Raw genomic sequence first — 20,203 nt, forward strand, 5'->3', positions numbered from 1 at the left:
GATTTTGGGTCCATAACTGACCCCCCCCCCCATTATATATATATATATATATATATAGGGCTGCGTCCCGGCGCCTCTGATGACGTCACCGATGACGTCATACCGCATCGCCGCCGTGGTCACGTGGCCTCCCCCATCCATCGCCCTCATCGGAGAACCCAAAACGGCGCTTTTTTACCCCAAAAACGACGGCGGGATCAAAGGATGAAAATAGCGATTTTGGGGAGGAATTTGGGGCAAAAATGGGGATTTTGGGGTTAGAAATGGGGATTTTGGTTAAAAATGGAGATTTTTTGGGTTAAAAATAGTGATTTTTGGCAATGGAAATGGGGATTTTGGGGTTAAAAATGGGGATTTTCGTTAAAAATAGCGATTTTTGGCAATGGAAAATGGGGATTTTTGGGTTAAAAATGGGGGATTTTGGTTAAAAATGGCGATTTTTGAGCACGAAGTGGTGGAATTTTTGGGGAAAAATGGGGAGTTTTGGGGTTAGAAATGGGGATTTTCATTAAAAATAGCGATTTTTGGCAATGGAAAATGGGGATTTTGGTTAAAAATGGCGATTTTTGGGTAATAGAAATGGGGATTTTGGTTAAAAATGGCGATTTTTGAGCACGAAGTGGTGGAATTCTGGGGGAAAAATGGGGATTTTGGGTAAAAATGACGATTTTTGGGGTTAGAAATGGGGATTTGGGGTAAAAATGGCAATTTTTGACAATGGAAAATGGGGGATTTTGGTTAAAAATGGGGATTTTGGTGCAAAAATGGCGATTTTTGAGCAATAAAAATGGGGGTTTTGGTTAAAAATGGGGATTTTTGGGGGTTAGAAATGGGGATTTTCGTTAAAAATAGTGATTTTTGGCAATGGAAAATGGGGATTTTGGGTCAAAAATGGCGATTTTTGAGCAATAAAAATGGGGGTTTTGGGTTAAAATGGTGATTTTTGAGAGTGAAAAATGGGGATTTTGGGTCAAAATGGGGATTTTTGACAATGGAAAGTGGGGATTTTCGTTAAAAAATAGTGATTTTTGGCAATGGAAATGGGGATTTGGGGTCAAAATGGCGATTTTTGGGGTTAGAAATGGGGATTTTGGTTAAAATGGTGATTTTTTGGGGTTAGAAATGGGGATTTTTGTTAAAAATAGCGATTTTTGGCAATGGAAAATGGGGGTTTGGGGGTTAAAATGGGGATTTTGGTTAAAAATGGCGATTTTGGGGGTTAGAAATGGGGATTTGGGTCAAAAATGGTGATTTTTGAGCATTAAAAATGGGGGATTTTGGTTTAAAAATGGGGAGTTTTGGGTTAAAAATGGGGAGTTTTGGGTCAAAATGGGATTTTTGGGGTTAGAAATGGGGATTTTCGTTAAAAATAGTGAATTTTGACAATAAAAATGGATATTTGGGGTCAAATGGGGATTTTTGGGGTTAGAAATGGGGATTTTCGTTAAAAATAGTGATTTTTGGCAATGGAAAATGGGGATTTTGGGGTTAAAAATGGGGGTTTCGGGCAAAAATGGTGATTTTTGAGCAATAAAAATGGGGATTTTGGATCAAAAATAGCGATTTTTGAGCAATAAAATGGGGATTTTGGGTTAAAAATGGGGATTTTCGTTAAAAATAGCGATTTTTGGCAATGGAAAATGGGGATTTTTGGGGTTAAAAATGGGGATTTTGGGGCAAAAATGGGGATTTTGAGCAATAAAAATGGGGGTTTTGGATCAAAATGGTGATTTTTGAGAGTGAAAAATGGGGATTTTGGGTCAAAATGAGGATTTTTGACAATGGAAAATGGGGATTTTGGTTAAAAATGGGGATTTTCGTTAAAAAATAGTGATTTTTGGCAATGGAAATGGGGATTTTGGGGTCAAAATGGGGATTTTTTGGGTAATAAAAATGGGGATTTTGGGGTTAAAAATGGGGATTTTCGTTAAAAATAGTGATTTTTGGCAATGGAAAATGGGGATTTGGGGATAAAAATGGGAATTTTGGGGTTAGAAATGGGGATTTTTTGGGGTTAGAAATGGGATTTTGGTTAAAAATGGCGATTTTTGGCAATGGAAATGGGGATTTTGGGGTTAAAAATGGGGATTTTCGTTAAAAATATTGATTTTTGGCAATGGAAAATGGGGATTTTTGGGGTTAAAAATGGGGATTTTGGGGCAAAAATGGGGATTTTTGAGCAATAAAAATGGGGGATTTTGGTTAAAATGGGGATTTTGGGGTTAAAAATGGGGATTTTGGTTAAAAATGGGGATTTTGGGGGTTAGAAATGGGGATTTCGGGCAAAAATTGCGATTTTTGAGCAATAAAAATGGGGATTTTGGTTAAAAATGGGGATTTTCGTTAAAAATAGCGATTTTTGGCAATGGAAAATGGGGATTTTGGGTTAAAAATGGGGATTTTTGGGGTCAAAAATGGGGATTTGGGGCAAAAATGGCGATTTTTGAGCAATAAAAATGGGGATTTTGGGGTTAGAAATGGCGATTTTCGTTAAAAATAGCGATTTTTGGCAATGGAAAATGGGGGTTTGGGGATAAAAATGGCGATTTTGGGGATAGAAATGGGGATTTTCGTTAAAAATAGTGATTTTTGGCAATGGAAATGGGGATTTTGGGTCAAAATGGGATTTTTGGGGTAATAAAAATGGGGATTTTGGGGTTAAAAATGGGGATTTTGGTTAAAATGGTGATTTTTAACAATGGAAAATGGGGGTTTGTGGTCAAAATGGGGATTTTTTGGGGTTAGAAATGGGGATTTTGGGTCAAAATGGTGATTTTTGAGCAATAAAAATGGGGGATTTTGGTTAAAAATGGGGATTTTTGGGGTTAGAAATGGGGATTTTGGGGCAAAAATGGGGATTTTGGGGGGTTAGAAATGGGGATATTCGTTAAAAATAGTGATTTTTGGCAATGGAAATGGGGATTTTGGTTAAAAATGGCGATTTTTGAGCACGAAGTGGTGGAATTTTGGGGGAAAAATGGGGATTTTGATTAAAAATGGCGATTTTGGGGGTTAGAAATGGAGATTTGGGGTAAAAATGACAATTTTTGACAATGGAAAATGGGGGATTTTGGTTAAAAATGGGGATTTTGGGGCAAAAATGGTGATTTTTGAGCAATAAAAATGGGGGTTTTGGTTAAAAATGGGGATTTTTGGGGTTAGAAATGGGGATTTGGGGTAAAAATAGCGACTTTTGTGTAATAAAATAGCGATTTTTGGCAATGGAAAATGGATATTTAGGGTCAAATGGGGATTTTCGGGTAATAAAAATGGGGATTTGGGGCAAAAATGGCGATTTTTGAGCAATAAAAATGGGGGATGTAAAATGGGAATTTTTTGTAAAAAATGGGGATTTTGGGGGGTAAAAAATTGGGATTTTGGTTAAAAATGGGGATTTTTGACATTGGAAAGTGGGGATTTGGGGTCAAAATGGCGACTTGAATTAAAAATGGTGATTTTTGAGAGTGAAAAATGGGAATTTTGGGTCAAAATGGCGATTTTTGACTAATAAAAATGGGGATTTTGGGCAAAACTGGTAGGAAATGTCAATCAGCCCCAAAATTAGTGATTTTCCCCCAAAATTGAGGCTCAAACCCCTAAAATTGACCGTTTTCAGCCCAAAAAATGATCGGAGGCAACAAAATGGTGAAAAAAATGAAGAAAAAAGGTAAAAATGGGGCTTTTTTTAACCAAAATCGCTCGGTTTCACCTTAAAAAAGAAACCAGGCCCCAAAAAGGGGCGGAGCTTAAATCCAAGATGGCGGACGGGGGGGGTCCAAAGTCCAAAATGGCGGCCGGGTATTATGGGATGGAGGGGGATATTATGGGGTGGATGGGGGTATTATGGGATATATGGGGTATTATGGGATGGATGGGACCCCATAGACCCCATAGAGACCCCATAGAACCCCATAGAGAGCCCATAGAGCCCCATAGAGACCCATAGAGACTCATAGAGACCCCATAGAGACCCCATAGAACCCCATAAAGACCCCATAGGGACGCATAGGAATCCATAGAGACCCCATAGAGCCCCATAAAGACCCCATAGGGATTCCATAGAGACCCATTGAGACCCCATAGAACCCCTTTAAGACCCCATAGAGCCCCATAGAGACCCCATAGAACCCCTTTAAGACCCCATAGAGACCCCATAGAGCCCCATAGAGACCCCATAGGACCCCATAGAGACCCCATAGAGACCCCATAGAGCCCCATAAAGACCCCATAGAGACCCCATAGAGCCCCATAGAGACCCCATAGAACCCCATAAAGACCCCATAGAGCCCCATAGAGCCCCATAGAACCCCTTTAAGACCCCATAGACCCCATAGAGACCCATAGAGACTCATAGAGACCCCATAGAACCCCATAGAACCCCATAAAGACCCCATAGAGACCCATAGGGACGCATAGGGATCCATAGAGACCCCATAAAGACCCCATAGGGACCCATAGAGACCCATTGAGACCCCATAGAACCCCTTTAAGACCCCATAGAGCCCCATAGAGACCCATAGAGCCCTATAGAACCCCATAGAGAGCCCATAGGGATCCATAGAGACCCCATAGAGACCCATAAAGACCCCATAGGGACCCATAGAGCCCCATAGAGACCCCATAGAACCTCATAAAGACCCCATAGACCGCATAGAGACCCCATAGGGATCCATAGAGACCCCATAAAGACCCCATAGAACCCCATGAAGACCCCATAGAACCCCATAGAGACCCCATAGAACCCCATAAAGACGTCATAGACCCCATAGAGCCCCATTGAGACGCCATAGAACCCCTTTAAGACCACATAGAGCCCCATAGAGCCCCATAGAACCCCTTTAAGACCCCATAGAGACTCATAGAGACCCCATAGAAACCCCATAGAGACCCCATAGAGACCCCATAGAGCCCCATAAAGACCCCATAGGGACCCATAGAGACCAATTGAGACCCCATAGAACCCCATTGAGACCCCATAGTACCCCTTTAAGACCCCATAGAGACCCCATAGGACCCCATAGAGACCCCATAGAGATCCATAGAGACCCCATAGAGCCCCATAAAGACCCCATAGAGACCCCATAGAGCCCCATAGAGACCCCATAGAACCCCATAAAGACCCCATAGAGCCCCATAGAACCCCTTTAAGACCCTATAGACCCCATAGAGCCCCATAGACACCCCATAGGGACCCCATTAAGACCCCATAGAGCCCCATAGAGACCCCATAGACCCCATAAAGACCCCATAGACTCCATAGAGCCCCATAGAGACCCACAGAGACCCATAGCCCCATAGAACCCCATAGAGCCCCCAAAAGACCCCATAGGGATCCATAGAGACCTCATAGAGCCCCATAGAACCCCATAAAGACCCCATAGACCCCATTGAGACCCATTGAGACTCATAGAGACCCCATAGGGACCCCATAGAGCCCAAAGAGACCCCATAGAGATCCATAGAGACCCCACAGAGCCCCATAGAGACCCCATAGAACCCCTTTAAGACCCCATAGACCCCATTGAGACCCCATAGAGCCCGATAGAACCCCTTTAAGACCCCATAGAGCCCCATAGAGACCCATAGAGACTCATAGAGACCCCATAGAACCCCATAGAACCCCATAAAGACCCCATAGAGACCCATAGGGACTCATAGGGATCCATAGAGACCCCATAGAGCCCCATAAAGACCCCATAGAGACCAATTGAGACCCCATAGAACCCCATAGAGACCCCATAGAACCCCATAGAGACCCCATAGAACCCCATAAAGACCCCATAGAGACCCATAGCCCCCATAGAACCCCATAGAGACCCATAGAGCCCCAAAGAGACCCCATAGAACCCCATAAAGACCCCATAGACCCCATAGAGACCCCATAGGGACGCATAGGGATCCATAGAACCGCATAAAGACCCCATAGACCCCATAAAGCCCCATAGAGACCCATAGGGACCCCATAGAGACCCATAGAGACCCCATAGAACCCCATAGAACCCCATAAAGACTTCATAGAGACCCATAGGAACGCATAGGGATCCATAGAGACCCCATAGAGCCCCATAAAGACCCCATAGAACCCCATAAAGACCCCATAGAGACCCATAGGGACTCATAGGGATCCATAGAGACCCCATAGAGCCCCATAAAGACCCCATAGGGACCCATAGAGACCAATTGAGACCCCATAGAACCCCATTGAGACCCCATAGAACCCCATAGAGACCCCATAGAGACCCATAGAACCCCATAGAGCCCCCAAAAGACCCCATAGGGATCCATAGGGACCCATAGAACCCCATAAAGACCCCATAGAGACCCCATAGAGCCCCATAGCCCCCATAGAGACCCCATAGGGACCCATAGAGCCCCATAGCCCCCATAGAGACCCATAGGGACCCCCTGCCATCCCATAATACCCCATAGTAACCCTCTGCCATGGGATGGATGGGGGGGTATTATGGGATGGATGGGGTTATAATGGGGTATTATGGGATGGCAAGGGGTCCCTATGGGGCTGTATGGGGTCCCTATGGGTCTCTATGGGCCTCTATGGGTCTCTATAGGGCTCTATGGGGTCTCTATGGGGTCTCTATGGGTCTCTATGGGGTCTCTATGGGTCCCTATGGGTCTCTATGGGTCCCTATGGGTCTCTATGGGGTCCCTATGGGTCTCTATGGGTCTCTATGAGATCTCTATGTGTCTCTATGGGTTCCTATGGGTCTCTATGTGTCTCTATGGGGTCCCTATGGGTCTCTATGGGGTCTCTATGGGTCCCTATGGGTCCCTATGGGTATCTATGGGGTCTCTATGGGTCCCTATGGGTCTCTATGGGGTCTCTATGGGTCTCTATGGGGTCTCTATGGGTCACTATGGGTCTCTATAGGGTCCCTATGGGGCTCTATGGGGTCTTTATGGGGTCTCTATGGGGTCCCTATGGGTCTCTATGTGTCTCTATGGGGTCTCTATGGGTCCCTATGGGGTCTCTATGGGTCTCTATAGGGCTCTATGGGTCTCTATGGTTCCCTATGGGTCTCTATAGGGTCCCTATGGGGTCTCTATGTGTCTCTATGGGGTCTTTATGGGGTGTCTATGGGTCTCTATGGGTTTTGTGGGGTATTATGGCGTGTATGGTGGGGTATTATGGGATGGCAGGGGGTTATAATGGGATATTATGGGATGGCAGGGGGTTATAATGGGCTATTATGGGATGGAGGGGGGTTCTTATGGGATGGTGGGGTCCTTTATGGGGTTTATTATGGGATGTAATGGGGTTTATGGCTGGGGATCATTATGGGATGTTCTAATGGGACCTTGTGCCCCACAGCGGCCCCATGGAGGAGGTCGTGGTGCTGACCCGAATCGTCCCGGGGGGACCCGAAAATGGAGCCCCCCATAAACCCAAACGGGGCCTGAGGGGGGAGGCCAAGGCACTGGGGGTGAGTGGGGGCCCTATGGGGATCTATGGGGCTCTATGGGGCTCTATGGGGTCTCTGTGGGTCTCTATGGGGCTCTATGGGGCTCTATGGGGTCTCTGTGGGTCTCTATGGGGCTCTATGGGGTCTCTATGGGTCTCTATGTGGGCTATGGGGGGCTATGGGGGTCTATGGGGTCTCTATGGGGCTCTATGGGGTCTCTATGGGTCTCTATGGGGTCTTTATGGGGCTCTATGGGGTCACTATGGGGCTCTATGGGGTCTCTATGAGGGGCTATGGGGTCTCTATGGGTCTCTATGGGGCTCTATGGGGTCTCTGTGGGTCTCTATGGGTCTCTATGGGGCTCTATGGGGTCTCTATGGGGGGCTATGGGTCTCTATGGCGTCTCTATGGGGTCTCTATGGTGTCTATGGGGTCTCTATGGATCTCTGTGGGGCTCTATGGGGTCTCTATAGGTCTCTATGGGGTCTCTATGGGGCTCTATGGGGGGCTATGGGGCTTTATGGGGCTCTATGGGGTCACTATGGAGCTCTATGGGGGGCTATGGGGTCACTATGGGGCTCTATGGGGGCTATGGGGGTCTATGGGGTGTCTCTGGGGCTCTATGGGGTCTCTATGGGGCTCTGTGGGTCTCTATGGGGTCTCTATGGGGTCTCTGTGTGTCCCTATGGGGTCCCTATGTGTCCCTATGGGTTCTCTATGGGGTCCCTATGTGTCCCTATGGGGTCCCTATGGGGTCTCTATGTGTCCCTATGGGGTCTTTATGGGGTTCTATGGGGTCCCTATGGGGTCTCTATGGGGTCTTTATGGGGTCCCTATGTGTCCCTATGTGGTCTCTATGTGTCCCTATGTGTCCCTATGGGGTCTCTATGTGTCTCTATGGATCCCTATGGGGTCCCTATGGGGTCTATGTGTCCCTATGGGGTCCCTATGGATCCCTATGGGGTCTCTATGTGTCCCTATGGGGTCCCTATGTGTCCCTATGTGTCCCTATGGGGTCTCTATGTGTCCCTATGGGTCTCTATGTGTCCCTATGGGTCCCTATGTGTCCCTATGTGTCCCTATGGGGTCTCTATGGGTCCCTATGTGTCCCTATGGATCCCTATGGGGTCTTTATGGGGTTCTGTGGGGTCTCTATGGGGTCCCTATGGGTCTCTATGGGTCTCTGTGGTGCTCTATGGGTCTCTATGTGTCCCTATGGGGTCTCTATGGGGTCCCTATGTGTCCCTATGGGGTCTCTATGGGTCTCTATGTGTCCCTATGGGGTCTCTATGGGGTCTCTATGTGTTCCTATGGGGTCCCTATGTGTCCCTATGGGTCTCTGTGGGGTTCTATGGGGTCTCTATGGGGTCCCTATGGGTCTCTATGGGTCTCTGTGGTGCTCTATGGGGTCTATGGGGCTCTATGTGTCCCTATGGGGTCTCTATGGGTCTCTATGTGTCCCTATGGGGTCTCTATGGGGTCTCTATGTGTCCCTATGGGGTCTCTATGTGTCCCTATGTGTCCCTATGGGGTCTCTATGTGTCTCTATGGATCCCTATGGGGTCCCTATGGGGTCTATGTGTCCCTATGGGGTCTCTATGTGTCCCTATGGATCCCTATGGTGTCTCTATGGGGTCCCTATGTGTCCCTATGTGTCCCTATGGGGTCTCTATGGGTCCCTATGTGTCCCTATGGGGTCCCTATGTCTCTCTATGGGGTCTCTATGGGTCCCTATGTGTCCCTATGGGGTCCCAATGTGTCCCTATGGGTCTCTATGTGTCCCTATGGGTCCCTATGTGTCCCTATGGGGTCCCTATGAGTCCCTATGGATCCCTATGGGTCCCTATGTGTCCCTATGTGTCCCTATGGGGTCCCTATGGGTCTCTATGGATCCCTATGGGGTCTCTATGGGGTCCCTATGTGTCTCTATGGGGTCTCTATGGGGTCTCTGTGGTGCTCTATGTGTCCCTATGGGGTCCCTATGTGTCCCTATGTCTCTCTATGGGGTCTCTATGGGGTCCCTATGGGTCTCTGTGGTGCTCTATGGGTCCCTATGTGTCCCTATGTGTCCCTATGGGGTCCCTATGGGTCCCTATGTGTCCCTATGTGTCCCTATGGGGTCCCTATGTGTCCCTATGGGGTTCTATGGGGTCTCTATGTGTCCCTATGTGTCCCTATGTGTCCCTATGGGGTCTCTATGTGTCCCTATGTCTCTCTATGGGGTCTCTATGGGGTTCTATGGGGTCCCTATGTGTCCCTATATGTCTCTATGGGTCTCTATGGGGTTCTATGGGGTCTCTATGTGTCCCTATGGGTCCCTATGGGGTTCCTATGTGTCCCTATGTGTCCCTATGGGGTCCCTATGTCTCTCTATGGGGTCTCTATGTGTCCCTATGGGTCCCTATGTCTCTCTATGGGGTCCCTATGTGTCCCTATGTGTCCCTATGTGTCCCTATGTGTCCCTATGGGGTCTCTATGGGTCCCTATGTGTCCCTATGGGGTCCCTATGTCTCTCTATGGGGTCTCTATGTGTCCCTATGGGTCCCTATGGGGTCCCTATGTGTCCCTATGGGGTCTCTATGTGTCCCTATGTGTCTCTATGTGTCCCTATGGGGTCTCTATGTGTCTCTATGGATCCCTATGGGGTCCCTATGGGGTCTATGTGTCCCTATGGGGTCTTTGTGTCCCTATGGGGTCCCTATGGATCCCTATGGTGTCTCTATGGTGTCTCTATGGGGTCCCTATGTGTCCCTATGTGTCCCTATGTGTCTCTATGGGTCTCTATGGGGTCTCTATGTGTCCCTATGGGGTCCCTATGTCTCTCTATGGGGTCTCTATGGGGTCCCTATGGGTCTCTATGGGGTCCCTATGTGTCCCTATGGGGTCTCTATGAGGTCTATGGGGTCCCTATGGTGTCGATGTGTCCCTATGGGGTCTCTATGGGTCCCTATGTGTCCCTATGGGATCCCTATGTCTCTCTATGGGGTCTCTATGTGTCCCTATGTGTCCCTATGGGGTCTCTATGGGTCCCTATGTGTCCCTATGGGGTCCCTATGTCTCTCTATGGGTCCCTATGTGTCCCTATGGGTCTCTATGTGTCCCTATGCGTCCCTATGTGTCTCTATGGGGTCTCTATGGGGTCCCTATGTGTCCCTATGTATCCCTATGTGTCCCTATGGGGTCCCTATGTGTCCCTATGTGTCCCTATGGGGTCCCTATGTGTCCCTATGGGTCCCTATGGGGTTCCTATGTGTCCCTATGTCTCTCTATGTGTCTCTATGGGGTCCCTATGTGTCCCTATGGATCCCTATGGGGTCTCTATGGGGTATCTATAGTGTCCCTATGGATCCCTATGTGTCCCTATGGGGTCTCTATGAGGTCTATGGGGTCCCTATGGGGTTGATGTGTCCCTATGTCTCTCTATGGGGTCTCTACGTGTCCCTATGGATCCCTATGGGATCTCTATGGGGTTCTATGGGGTCTCTATGGGGTCTCTATGTGTCCCTATGGGTCCCTTTGTGTCCCTATGGGGTCTCTATGTGTCCCTATGTGTCCCTATGGATCCCTATGGTGTCTCTATGGGGTCCCTATGTGTCCCTATGTGTCCCTATGGGGTCTCTAAGGGTCCCTATGTGTCCCTATGGGGTCTCTATGGGGTTTTATGGGGTCTCTATGGGGTCCCTATGGGTCTCTATGGGTCCCTATGTGTCCCTATGGGGTCTCTACGTGTCCCTATGGATCCCTATGGGGTCTTTATGGGGTTCTATGGGGTCTATGTGTCCCTATGGGGTCCCTATGTGTCCCTATGGGGTCTCTATGTGTCCCTATGGGGTCTATGTGTCCCTATGGGGTCCCTATGTCTCTCTATGGGTCTCTATGGATCCCTATGTGTCCCTATGTGTCCCTATGTGTCCCTATGGGGTTCTATGTGTCCCTATGTGTCCCTATGGGGTTCTATGTGTCCCTATGTGTCCCTATGGGGTTCTATGTGTCCCTATGGGTCGGTGCCCCCCAGGTGACGCAGCTGGTGCTGGGTGCCCTTCAATCCTCTTTGGGGTCGGCTCTGTTGGCGGCCCTACAGGAACCGCTGAGCGCCCAACTCGGGGTCCCTGTGGGCTCCGGGCTGCTGGTAACTATGGGGTGGATATGGGGTGGGTATGGGGTGGGTATGGGGTATATGGGGTGGTTATGGGGCACCTATAGGGCATATGGGGTGGCTATGGGGTGGTTATGGGGTATATGGGGTGGCTATGGGGTGGGTATGGGGGGCATATGGGGGGGTTATGGGGTATATGGGGTGGTTATGGGGTATATGGGGTGGCTATGGGGTGGTTATGGGGTGATTATGGGGTATATGGGGTGGATATGGGTGGGTATGGGGTGGCTATGGGGTGGGTATGGGGTGGTTATGGGGTATATGGGGTGGGTATGGGGTATATGGGGTGGCTATGGGGCGGGTATGGGGTGGATATGGGGGGGTTATGGGGCGGTTATGGGGTATATGGGGTGGATATGGGGTGGATATGGGGCAGATATGGGGTATATGGGGTGGTTATGGGGTATATGGGGTGGCTATGGGGTGGATATGGGGGGGTTATGGGGAATATGGGGTGGTTATGGGGGGGTTATGGGGTATATGTGGTGGCTATGGGGTATATGGGGTGGTTATGGGGTGGGTATGGGGTATATGGGGTGGTTATGGGGCATATGGGGTGGATATGGGGTGGTTATGGGGGGGTTATGGGGCACATGGGGTGGTTATGGGGCATATAGGGTGGTTATGGGGTATATGGGGTGGCTATGGGGTGGCTATGGGGTATATGGGGTGGCTATGGGGTGGGTATGGGGGGCTTATGGGGGGGTTATGGGGCATATGGGGTATATGGGGTGGTTATGGGGTGGTTATGGGGTATATGGGGTGATTATGGGGTATATGGGGTGGATATGGGATGGTTATGGGGCAGTTATGGGGCACATTGGGCACTTATGGGGCACTTCTGGGCGGTTATGGGGTATATGGGGTGCTTATGGGGTATATGAGGTGGTTATGGGGTGGGTATGGGGTAGATGGGGTATATGGGGTGGTTATGGGGTGGGTATGGGGGGTTATGGGGTGGTTATGGGGTGGTTATGGAGTATATGGGGTGGCTATGGGGTGGTTATGGGGTATATGGGGGGGTTATGGGGTATATGGGGTGGGTATGGGGCACATGGGGTGGTTATGGGGTGGTTATGGGGTGGGTATGGGGTTATGGGGTGGGTATGGGGTTGGTTTTGGGTGGGTATGGGGTGGTTATGGGGTGGTTATGGGGTATATGGGGTGGTTATGGGGTGGTTATGGGGCACATGGGGTGGGTATGGGGCGGTTATGGGGTATATGGGGTGGTTATGGGGTGGTTATGAGGGGGTTATGGGGTGGTTATGGGGCATATGGGGTGGTTATGGGGCACTTATGGGGCGGTTATGGGGTATATGGGGTGGCTATGGGGTGGTTATGGGGTGGTTATGGGGCACATTGGGCACTTATGGGGTGGTTATGGGGCATATGGGTTGGTTATAAGGTGGTTATGGGGTATATGGGGTGGTTATGGGGTATATGGGGTGGTTATGTGGTGGTTATGGGGAGGTTATGGGGCACTTATGGGGTATATGGGGTGGATATGGGGTGGGTATGGGGCAGTTATGGGGTATATGGGGTGGTTATGGGGTATATGGGGGGGTTATGGGGTGGTTATGGGGGGGTTATGGGATATATGGGGTGGATATGGGGTGGTTATGGGGTGGTTATGGGGTATATGGGGTGGTTATGGGGCGGTTATGGGGTATATGGGGTGGCTATGGGGTGGTTATGGGGTATATGGGGGGGGTTATGGGGTATATGGGGTGGTTATGGGGTGGGTATGGGGTGGTTATGGGGTGGTTATGGGGTATATGGGGGGGGTTATGGGGTATATGGGGTGGTTATGGGGTGGTTGTGGGGTATATGGGGTGGTTATGGGGTATATGGGGTGGTTATGGGGTGGGTATGGGGTGGTTATGGGGTGGTTATGGGGTATATGGGGTGGTTATGGGGTATATGGGGTGGTTATGGGGTGGTTATGGGGTATATGGGGTGGTTATGGGGTGGTTATGGGGTATATGGGGTGGTTATGGGGTGGTTATGGGGTATATGGGGTGGTTATGGGGTGGTTATGGGGTATATGGGGTGGTTATGGGGTGGTTATGGGGTGGGCATGGGGTGGTCATGGGGCATTTTGGGTGGCTATGGGGTGGTTTTGGATGGTTATGGGGTGGTTATGGGGCGGTTATGGGGTCTATGGGGTATCTATGGGGTGTCTATGGGGTCGCTATGGGGTCTATGGGGTGTCTATGGGGTCTACGGGGTATCTATGGGGTGTCTATGGGGTCGCTATGGGGTGTCTATGGGGTGGTGTCACCCCACAGGTGATGGTGACGGGGGCGGTGCTGGTGGCTGCGGCTGAGAAGGACGTTGTGGGGCTGGTGAGTGGAATATAGGGGGCTATGGGGTGCTATAGGGTCCCATAGGGTGCTATAGGGTGCTATGGGGGGCTATAGGGTCCCATAGGGTGCTATAGGGTGCTATGGGGGGCTATAGGGTCCCATAGGGTGCTATAGGGTGCTATGGGGGGCTATAGGGTCCCATAGGGTGCTATAGGGTGCTATGGGGGGCTATAGGGTCCCATAGGGTGCTATGGGGGGCTATAGGGTCCCATAGGGTGCTATGGGGGGCTATAGGGGGCTATAGGGTCCCATAGGGTGCTATGGGGGGCTATAGGGGGCTATAGGGTCCCATAGGGTGCTATGGGGGGCTATAGGGTCCCATAGGGTGCTATGGGGGGCTATAGGGTCCCATAGGGTGCTATGGGGGGCTATAGGGGGCTATAGGGTCCCATAGGGTGCTATGGGGGGCTATAGGGGGCTATAGGGTCCCATAGGGTGCTATGGGGGGCTATAGGGGGCTATAGGGTCCCATAGGGTGCTATGGGGGGCTATAGGGGGCTATAGGGTCCCATAGGGTGCTATGGGGGGCTATAGGGGGCTATAGGGTCCCATAGGGTGCTATAGGGGGCTATAGAGTCCCATTGGGTGCTATAGGGTCCCATAGGGTGCTATAGGGGGCTATAGGGGGCTATGGGGTGCCATAGGGGGCCATAGGGTGCTATAGGGTGCTATGGGGGGCTATAGGGTGCCATAGGGTGCTATAGGGTGCCATAGGGTGCCATAGGGTGCTATAGGTGCTATAGGGTTCCATAGGGTGCCATAGGGTTCCATAGGGTGCCATAGGGTGCCATAGGGGGCTATAGCGGGCTATAGGGTGCCATACGGTGCTATAGGGTGCCATAGGGTGCTATAGGGGGCTATAGGGTCCCATAGGGTGCTATAGGGTCCCATAGGGTGCTATGGGGGGCTATAGGGTGCTCTAGGGTCCCATAGGGTGCTATGGGGGGCTATAGGGGGCTATAGGGTCCCATAGGGTGCTATGGGGGGCTATAGGGGGCTATAGGGTCCCATAGGGTGCTATGGGGGGCTGTAGGGTGCTATATGGGGCCATAGGGTGCCATAGGGTGCCATAGGGTGCTATAGGGTGCTATAGGGTGCTCTAGGGTCCCATAGGGTGCTCTAGGGTCCCATAGGGTGCTATAGGGTGCTATAGGGTGCTATAGGGTCCCATAGGGTGCTATAGGGTGCTGTAGGGGGCTATAGGGTCCCATAGGGTGCTATAGGGTGCTGTAGGGTGCTATAGGGTCCCATAGGGTGCTATAGGGTGCTATAGGGTGCTATAGGGTCCCATAGGGTGCTATAGGGTGCTATAGGGGGCTATAGGGGGCCATAGGGTGTTATAGGGTGCCATAGGGTGCTATAGGGTGCTCTAGGGTCCCATAGGGTGCTATAGGGTCCCATAGGGTGCTATAGGGGGCTATAGGGGGCTATAGGGGGCTATAGGGTCCCATTGGGTGCTATGGGGGGCTATAGGGTGCTATATGGGGCCATAGGGTGCCATAGGGTGCCATAGGGGGCTATAGGGTGCCATAGGGTGCCATAGGGGGCTATAGGGTGCTATAGGGTGCCATAGGGGGCTATAGGGGGCCATAGGGTGCTATAGGGTCCCATAGGGGGCTATAGGGTGCCATAGAGTGCTATAGGGTGCATAGGGTGCTATAGGGTCCCATAGGATACCATAGGGTTCCATAGGATGCCCATAGGGTTCCATTGGGTGCCATAGGGTTCCATTGGGTCTCCATAGGGTGGCAATAGGATACCATAGGGTTCCATAGGGTGCCCATAGGATACCATAGGGTGCTATAGGGTTCCATATGGTCCCATTGGGTGCCCATAGGATACCATAGGGTCCCCATAGGATACCATAGGATGCCATAGGATACCATAGGGTTCCATAGGGTACCATAGGGTACCATAGGGTTCCATATGTTCCCATAGGGTGCTTATAGGATACCATAGGATACCATAGGGTGCCCATAGGATACCATAAGATGCCATAGGATACTATAGGGTGCCCATAGGATACCATAGGGTCCCCATAGGATACCATTGGATGCCATATGATACCATAGGGTTCCATAGGGTGCCCATAGGGTTCCATAGGGTACCATACGGTGCCCATAGGGTCCCATTGGGTCCCATAGGGTGCCCATAGGATACCATAGGGTGCCATAGGGGTCCCATAGGGTGCCCATAGGATACCATAGGATACCATAGGGTTCCATAGGGTGCCCATAGGATACCATAGGGTGCTCATAGGATACCATAGGGTGCCATATGGTCCCATTGGGTTCCCATAGGATACCATAGGGTGCCATAGGGTACCATACGGTGCCCATAGGGTCCCATTGGGTTCCCATAGGATACCATAGGGTTCCCATTGGAAGCCATAGGGTGCCCATAGGTTACCATAGGATACCATAGGGTTCCATATGGTCCCATTGGGTTCCCATAGGATACCATAGGATACCATAGGGTACCATAGGGTGCCATAGGGTTCCATAGGGTGCCCATAGGATACCATAGGATACTATAGGGTGCCCATAGGATACCATAGTATCCCATAGGATCCCATAGGGTACCATAGTATTCTATAGGGTATTCCATATGTTCCCATTGGTTCCATAGGCTCGTGCGTCGCTGGCGCTGTCGGTGCTGAGCGCGGTGGTGTCCACGCTGGCGCTGGTTCTCTATGGGGTGCTGCTGCCCCACGGCTGCGTGCGGTGCTGGACCATGGCGCCCTATATGCAGGTATGGGGCTCTATGGGGCTCTATGGGGCTCTATGGGGCTCTATGGGGTGTCTATGGGGCTCTATGGGCCTCTATGGGGCTCTGTGGGTCTCTATGGGTTCCTATGGGTCTCTATGGGTCTCTATGGGGCTCTGTGGGTCTCTATGGGTCTCTATGGGTCTCTATGGGGCTCTGTGGGGGGCTATGGGGGTCTATGGGGTGTCTATGGGGCTCGATGGATCTCTATGGGGTCTCTATGGAGTCTCTGTGGGTCTCTGTGGGTCTATGGGGCTCTATGGGGTCTCTATGGGTCTCTATGAGTCTCTATGGGGCTCTATGGGGCTCTATGGGGTCTCTGTGGGCCTCTATGGGTCTCTATGGGGCTCTATGGGGTCTCTGTGGGGCTCTATGGGGTCTCTGTGGGGCTCTATGGGGTCTCTATGGGGTCTCTATGGGTCTCTATGGGGTGCTGCTGCCCCACGGCTGCGTGCGGTGCTGGACCATGGCGCCCTATATGCAGGTATGGGTCTCTATGGGTCTCTATGGGGCTCTATGGGGCTCTATGGGTCTCTATGGGTCTCTATGGGGCTCTATGGGTCTCTATGGGGTTTCTATGGGGTCTGTATGGGTCTATGGGTCTCTATGTGGTCTCTATGGGTCTCTATGGGTCTTTATGGGGTCTCTATGGGGTCTCTATGGGGCTCTATGGGGTCTCTGTGGGTCTCTATGGGTCTCTATGGGGCTCTGTGGGGTGCTGCTGCCCCACGGCTGCTTGCGGTGCTGGACCGTGGCGCCCTATATGCAGGTCAGGGGGCTCTATGATGGCTCTATGGGGTTCTATGGGTCTCTATGGGGCTCTATGGGGTTCTATGGGTCTCTATGGGGCTCTATGGGTCTCTATGGGGTTTCTATGGGGTCTGTATGGGTCTATGGGTCTCTATGGGGTCTCTATGGGTCTCTATGGGGCTCTATGGGGTGCTGCTGCCCCACGGCTGCGTGCGGTGCTGGACCATGGCGCCCTATATGCAGGTATGGGGCTCTATGGGGCTCTATGGGGCTCTATGGGGCTCTATGGGTCTCTATGGGGCTCTATGGGGTTTCTATGGGTCTCTATGGGTCTCTATGGGGTCTCTATGGGTCTCTATGGGGCTCTATGGGGTGCTGCTGCCCCACGGCTGCGGGCGCTGCTGGACCATGGCGCCCTATATGCAGGTATGGGGGCTCTATGGGGCTCTATGGGGCTCTATGGGGCTCTATGGGTCTCTATGGGGTGTCTATGGGGCTCTATGGGTCTCTATGGGGTTTCTATGGGGTCTGTATGGGTCTATGGGTCTCTTTGGGGTCTCTATGGGTCTCTATGGGGTCTCTATGGGGTGCTGCTGCCCCACGGCTGCGTGCGGTGCTGGACCATGGCGCCCTATATGCAGGTATGGGGCTCTATGGGGCTCTATGGGGTCTCTATAGGTCCCTATGGGTCTCTATGGGGCTCTATGGGGTCTCTGTGGGGCGCTATAGGGTCACTATGTGTCTCTATGGGTCCCTATGTGTCTCTATGGGTCCCTATGTGTCTCTATGGGTCCCTATGGGTCTCTATGGGTCTCTATGTGTCTCTATGTGTCTCTATGGGGTCTCTGTGGGTCTATGGGGTCTCTATGGGGTCTCTATGGATCTCTATGGGTCCCTATGGGGTCCCTATGGGTCTCTATGGGTCCCTATGGGTCCCTATGGGTCTCTATGGGTCCCTATGTGTCTCTATGGGTCTCTATGTGTCCCTATGGGTCTCTATGGGTCTCTATGTGTCCCTATGGGTCTCTATGTGTCCCTATGTGTCCCTATGGGTCTCTATGGGTCTCTATGGATCCCTATGGGTCTCTATGGGTCCCTATGGGTCTCTATGGGTCCCTATGGGTCTCTATGGGTCCCTATGGGTCTCTATGGGTCTCTATGTGTCCCTATGGGTCTCTATGGGTCTCTATGTGTCCCTATGGGTCTCTATGTGTCCCTATGTGTCCCTATGGGTCTCTATGGGGTCTCTATGGATCCCTATGGGTCCCTATGGGTCCCTATGGGTCTCTATGGGTCCCTATGGGTCTCTATGGGTCTCTATGTGTCTCTATGGGTCTCTATGGGTCCCTATGGGGCTCCCCGTTGTTGGGGGCGTGGCCTAACGCTGACGTCATCAGGGGGCGGTGCTTGGAGCTCAAGCTCTTCTCTCATTGGCTACCGCCACGGAGGTGGGGCTGGCGGTGGGCGGGGCCGTAGCGGCCGGAAGAGCCCTGGTGGGGCGGGGCCAAGCGGTGAGCGACCAATGGGGAGCAAGGATTTGGAGTGGGGGGCGGGACTATGCAAATATAACGGACAATGAGGGGCGGGGCTAAGGGAGGGAGGTGCGATGCTATTGGCTGGGGGAGGGGCCATGCAAATAGAACGGACAATGGGGGCGGGGCTATGCAAATTTGACAACGGAGGGGGCGGGGCTACGGGAGCAAGGCGGGATGCTATTGGTCGGGGGGCGGGGCTATGCAAATTTGATAATGGGGGCGGGGCTTCGTGAGAGGAGCGTTTCTATTGGTCGGTGGGCGTGGCTATTGGCTTGGGGCGTGGCTAATAAATGGGGGCGGGGCTAAGGGAGAGGAGCGTTCCTATTGGATGGGAGGTGACAATGGGGGCGGGGCTTTGTGAAGCGGGGGTGTTGATTGGAGGGTTGTTGTATGACGTCATTGACTCCGCCCCCTCCTTGCAGCCATTGGTCCTTTACCAGACGGCTCCGCCCCTCCCCGTGGCCACGCCCACTGAAGGGGCGGGGCCTGACGTGGCTCCGCCCACAGGCAGTGAGTGACCAATAAATGAACCAATCAGCGCTGGCCACGTCTCCGCCTTTTGTCCAATGGGGATGGAGGGGGGGCGGGGCGAGGTCCTAATTAGGGTCCCTATGGGGGGGGGCCATATAAGGGGTCTATATTGGGGTCCTATAGGGGGTCCTATAGGGGGTCCTATATGGGGGTCCTATATGGGGGGTCCTATATGGGGGGTCCTATGGGGGGGTCCTATATGGGGTCCTATATGGGGGGTCCTATATGGGGGGTCCTATATGGGGGGGTCCTATATGGGGTCCTATATGGGGGGTCCTATATAGGGGGTCCTATATGGGGGGTCCTATATGGGGGGTCCTATATGGGGGGTCCTATATAGGGGGTCCTATATGGGGGATCCTATAGGGGGTCCTATATGGGGTTCTATAGGGGTGGGGTCCTATAGGGGGTCCTATATGGGGGATCCTATAGGGGGTCCTATATGGGGTCCTATATGGGGTCCTATATGGGGGGTCCTATATGGGGGGTCCTATAGGGGGTCCATATGGGGGGTCCTATATGGGGGTCCTATATGGGGTCCTATATGGGGGGTCCTATAGGGGGTCCTATATGGGGGTCCTATAGGGGGTCTTATAGGGGGTCCTATATGGGGTCCTATATGGGGACCTATATGGGGGGTCCTATGTGGGGGGGTCCTATATGGGGGGTCCTATATGG

General features: G+C 51.6%; 1 protein-coding gene across 4 annotated transcripts in view; it reads left to right on the forward strand.

Annotated features, from left to right (window-relative positions):
- LOC146751932 (uncharacterized) overlaps positions 1 to 19,537 on the forward strand; it is a 29,112-nt gene extending 9,575 nt beyond the window's left edge. Inside the window, exons 1-7 of one of the 4 annotated variants that reach the window (XM_085533416.1) lie at positions 59 to 256; positions 7,331 to 7,442; positions 11,437 to 11,550; positions 13,866 to 13,922; positions 16,572 to 16,694; positions 18,857 to 18,970; positions 19,417 to 19,537. In XM_085533416.1, the coding sequence (XP_085389542.1) occupies positions 243 to 256; positions 7,331 to 7,442; positions 11,437 to 11,550; positions 13,866 to 13,922; positions 16,572 to 16,694; positions 18,857 to 18,970; positions 19,417 to 19,512 (630 nt within the window). In that variant the 5' untranslated portion in view covers positions 59 to 242 and the 3' untranslated portion in view covers positions 19,513 to 19,537. Of the gene's footprint in view, positions 1 to 58; positions 257 to 3,211; positions 3,668 to 3,741; positions 3,799 to 7,330; positions 7,443 to 11,436; positions 11,551 to 13,865; positions 13,923 to 16,571; positions 16,695 to 18,856; positions 18,971 to 19,416 lie in introns of those variants that run through there. The other 3 variants (XM_085533415.1, XM_085533414.1, XM_085533417.1) reach the window with 3 other exon arrangements.
- Positions 19,538 to 20,203: the final 666 nt, after the last annotated feature.

Source organism: Coturnix japonica, unplaced genomic scaffold (genome assembly GCF_054131305.1).
Source record: "Coturnix japonica strain WE unplaced genomic scaffold, WE-NBRP24 Scf060, whole genome shotgun sequence".
NCBI classification, from domain to species: Eukaryota; Metazoa; Chordata; class Aves; order Galliformes; family Phasianidae; genus Coturnix; species Coturnix japonica.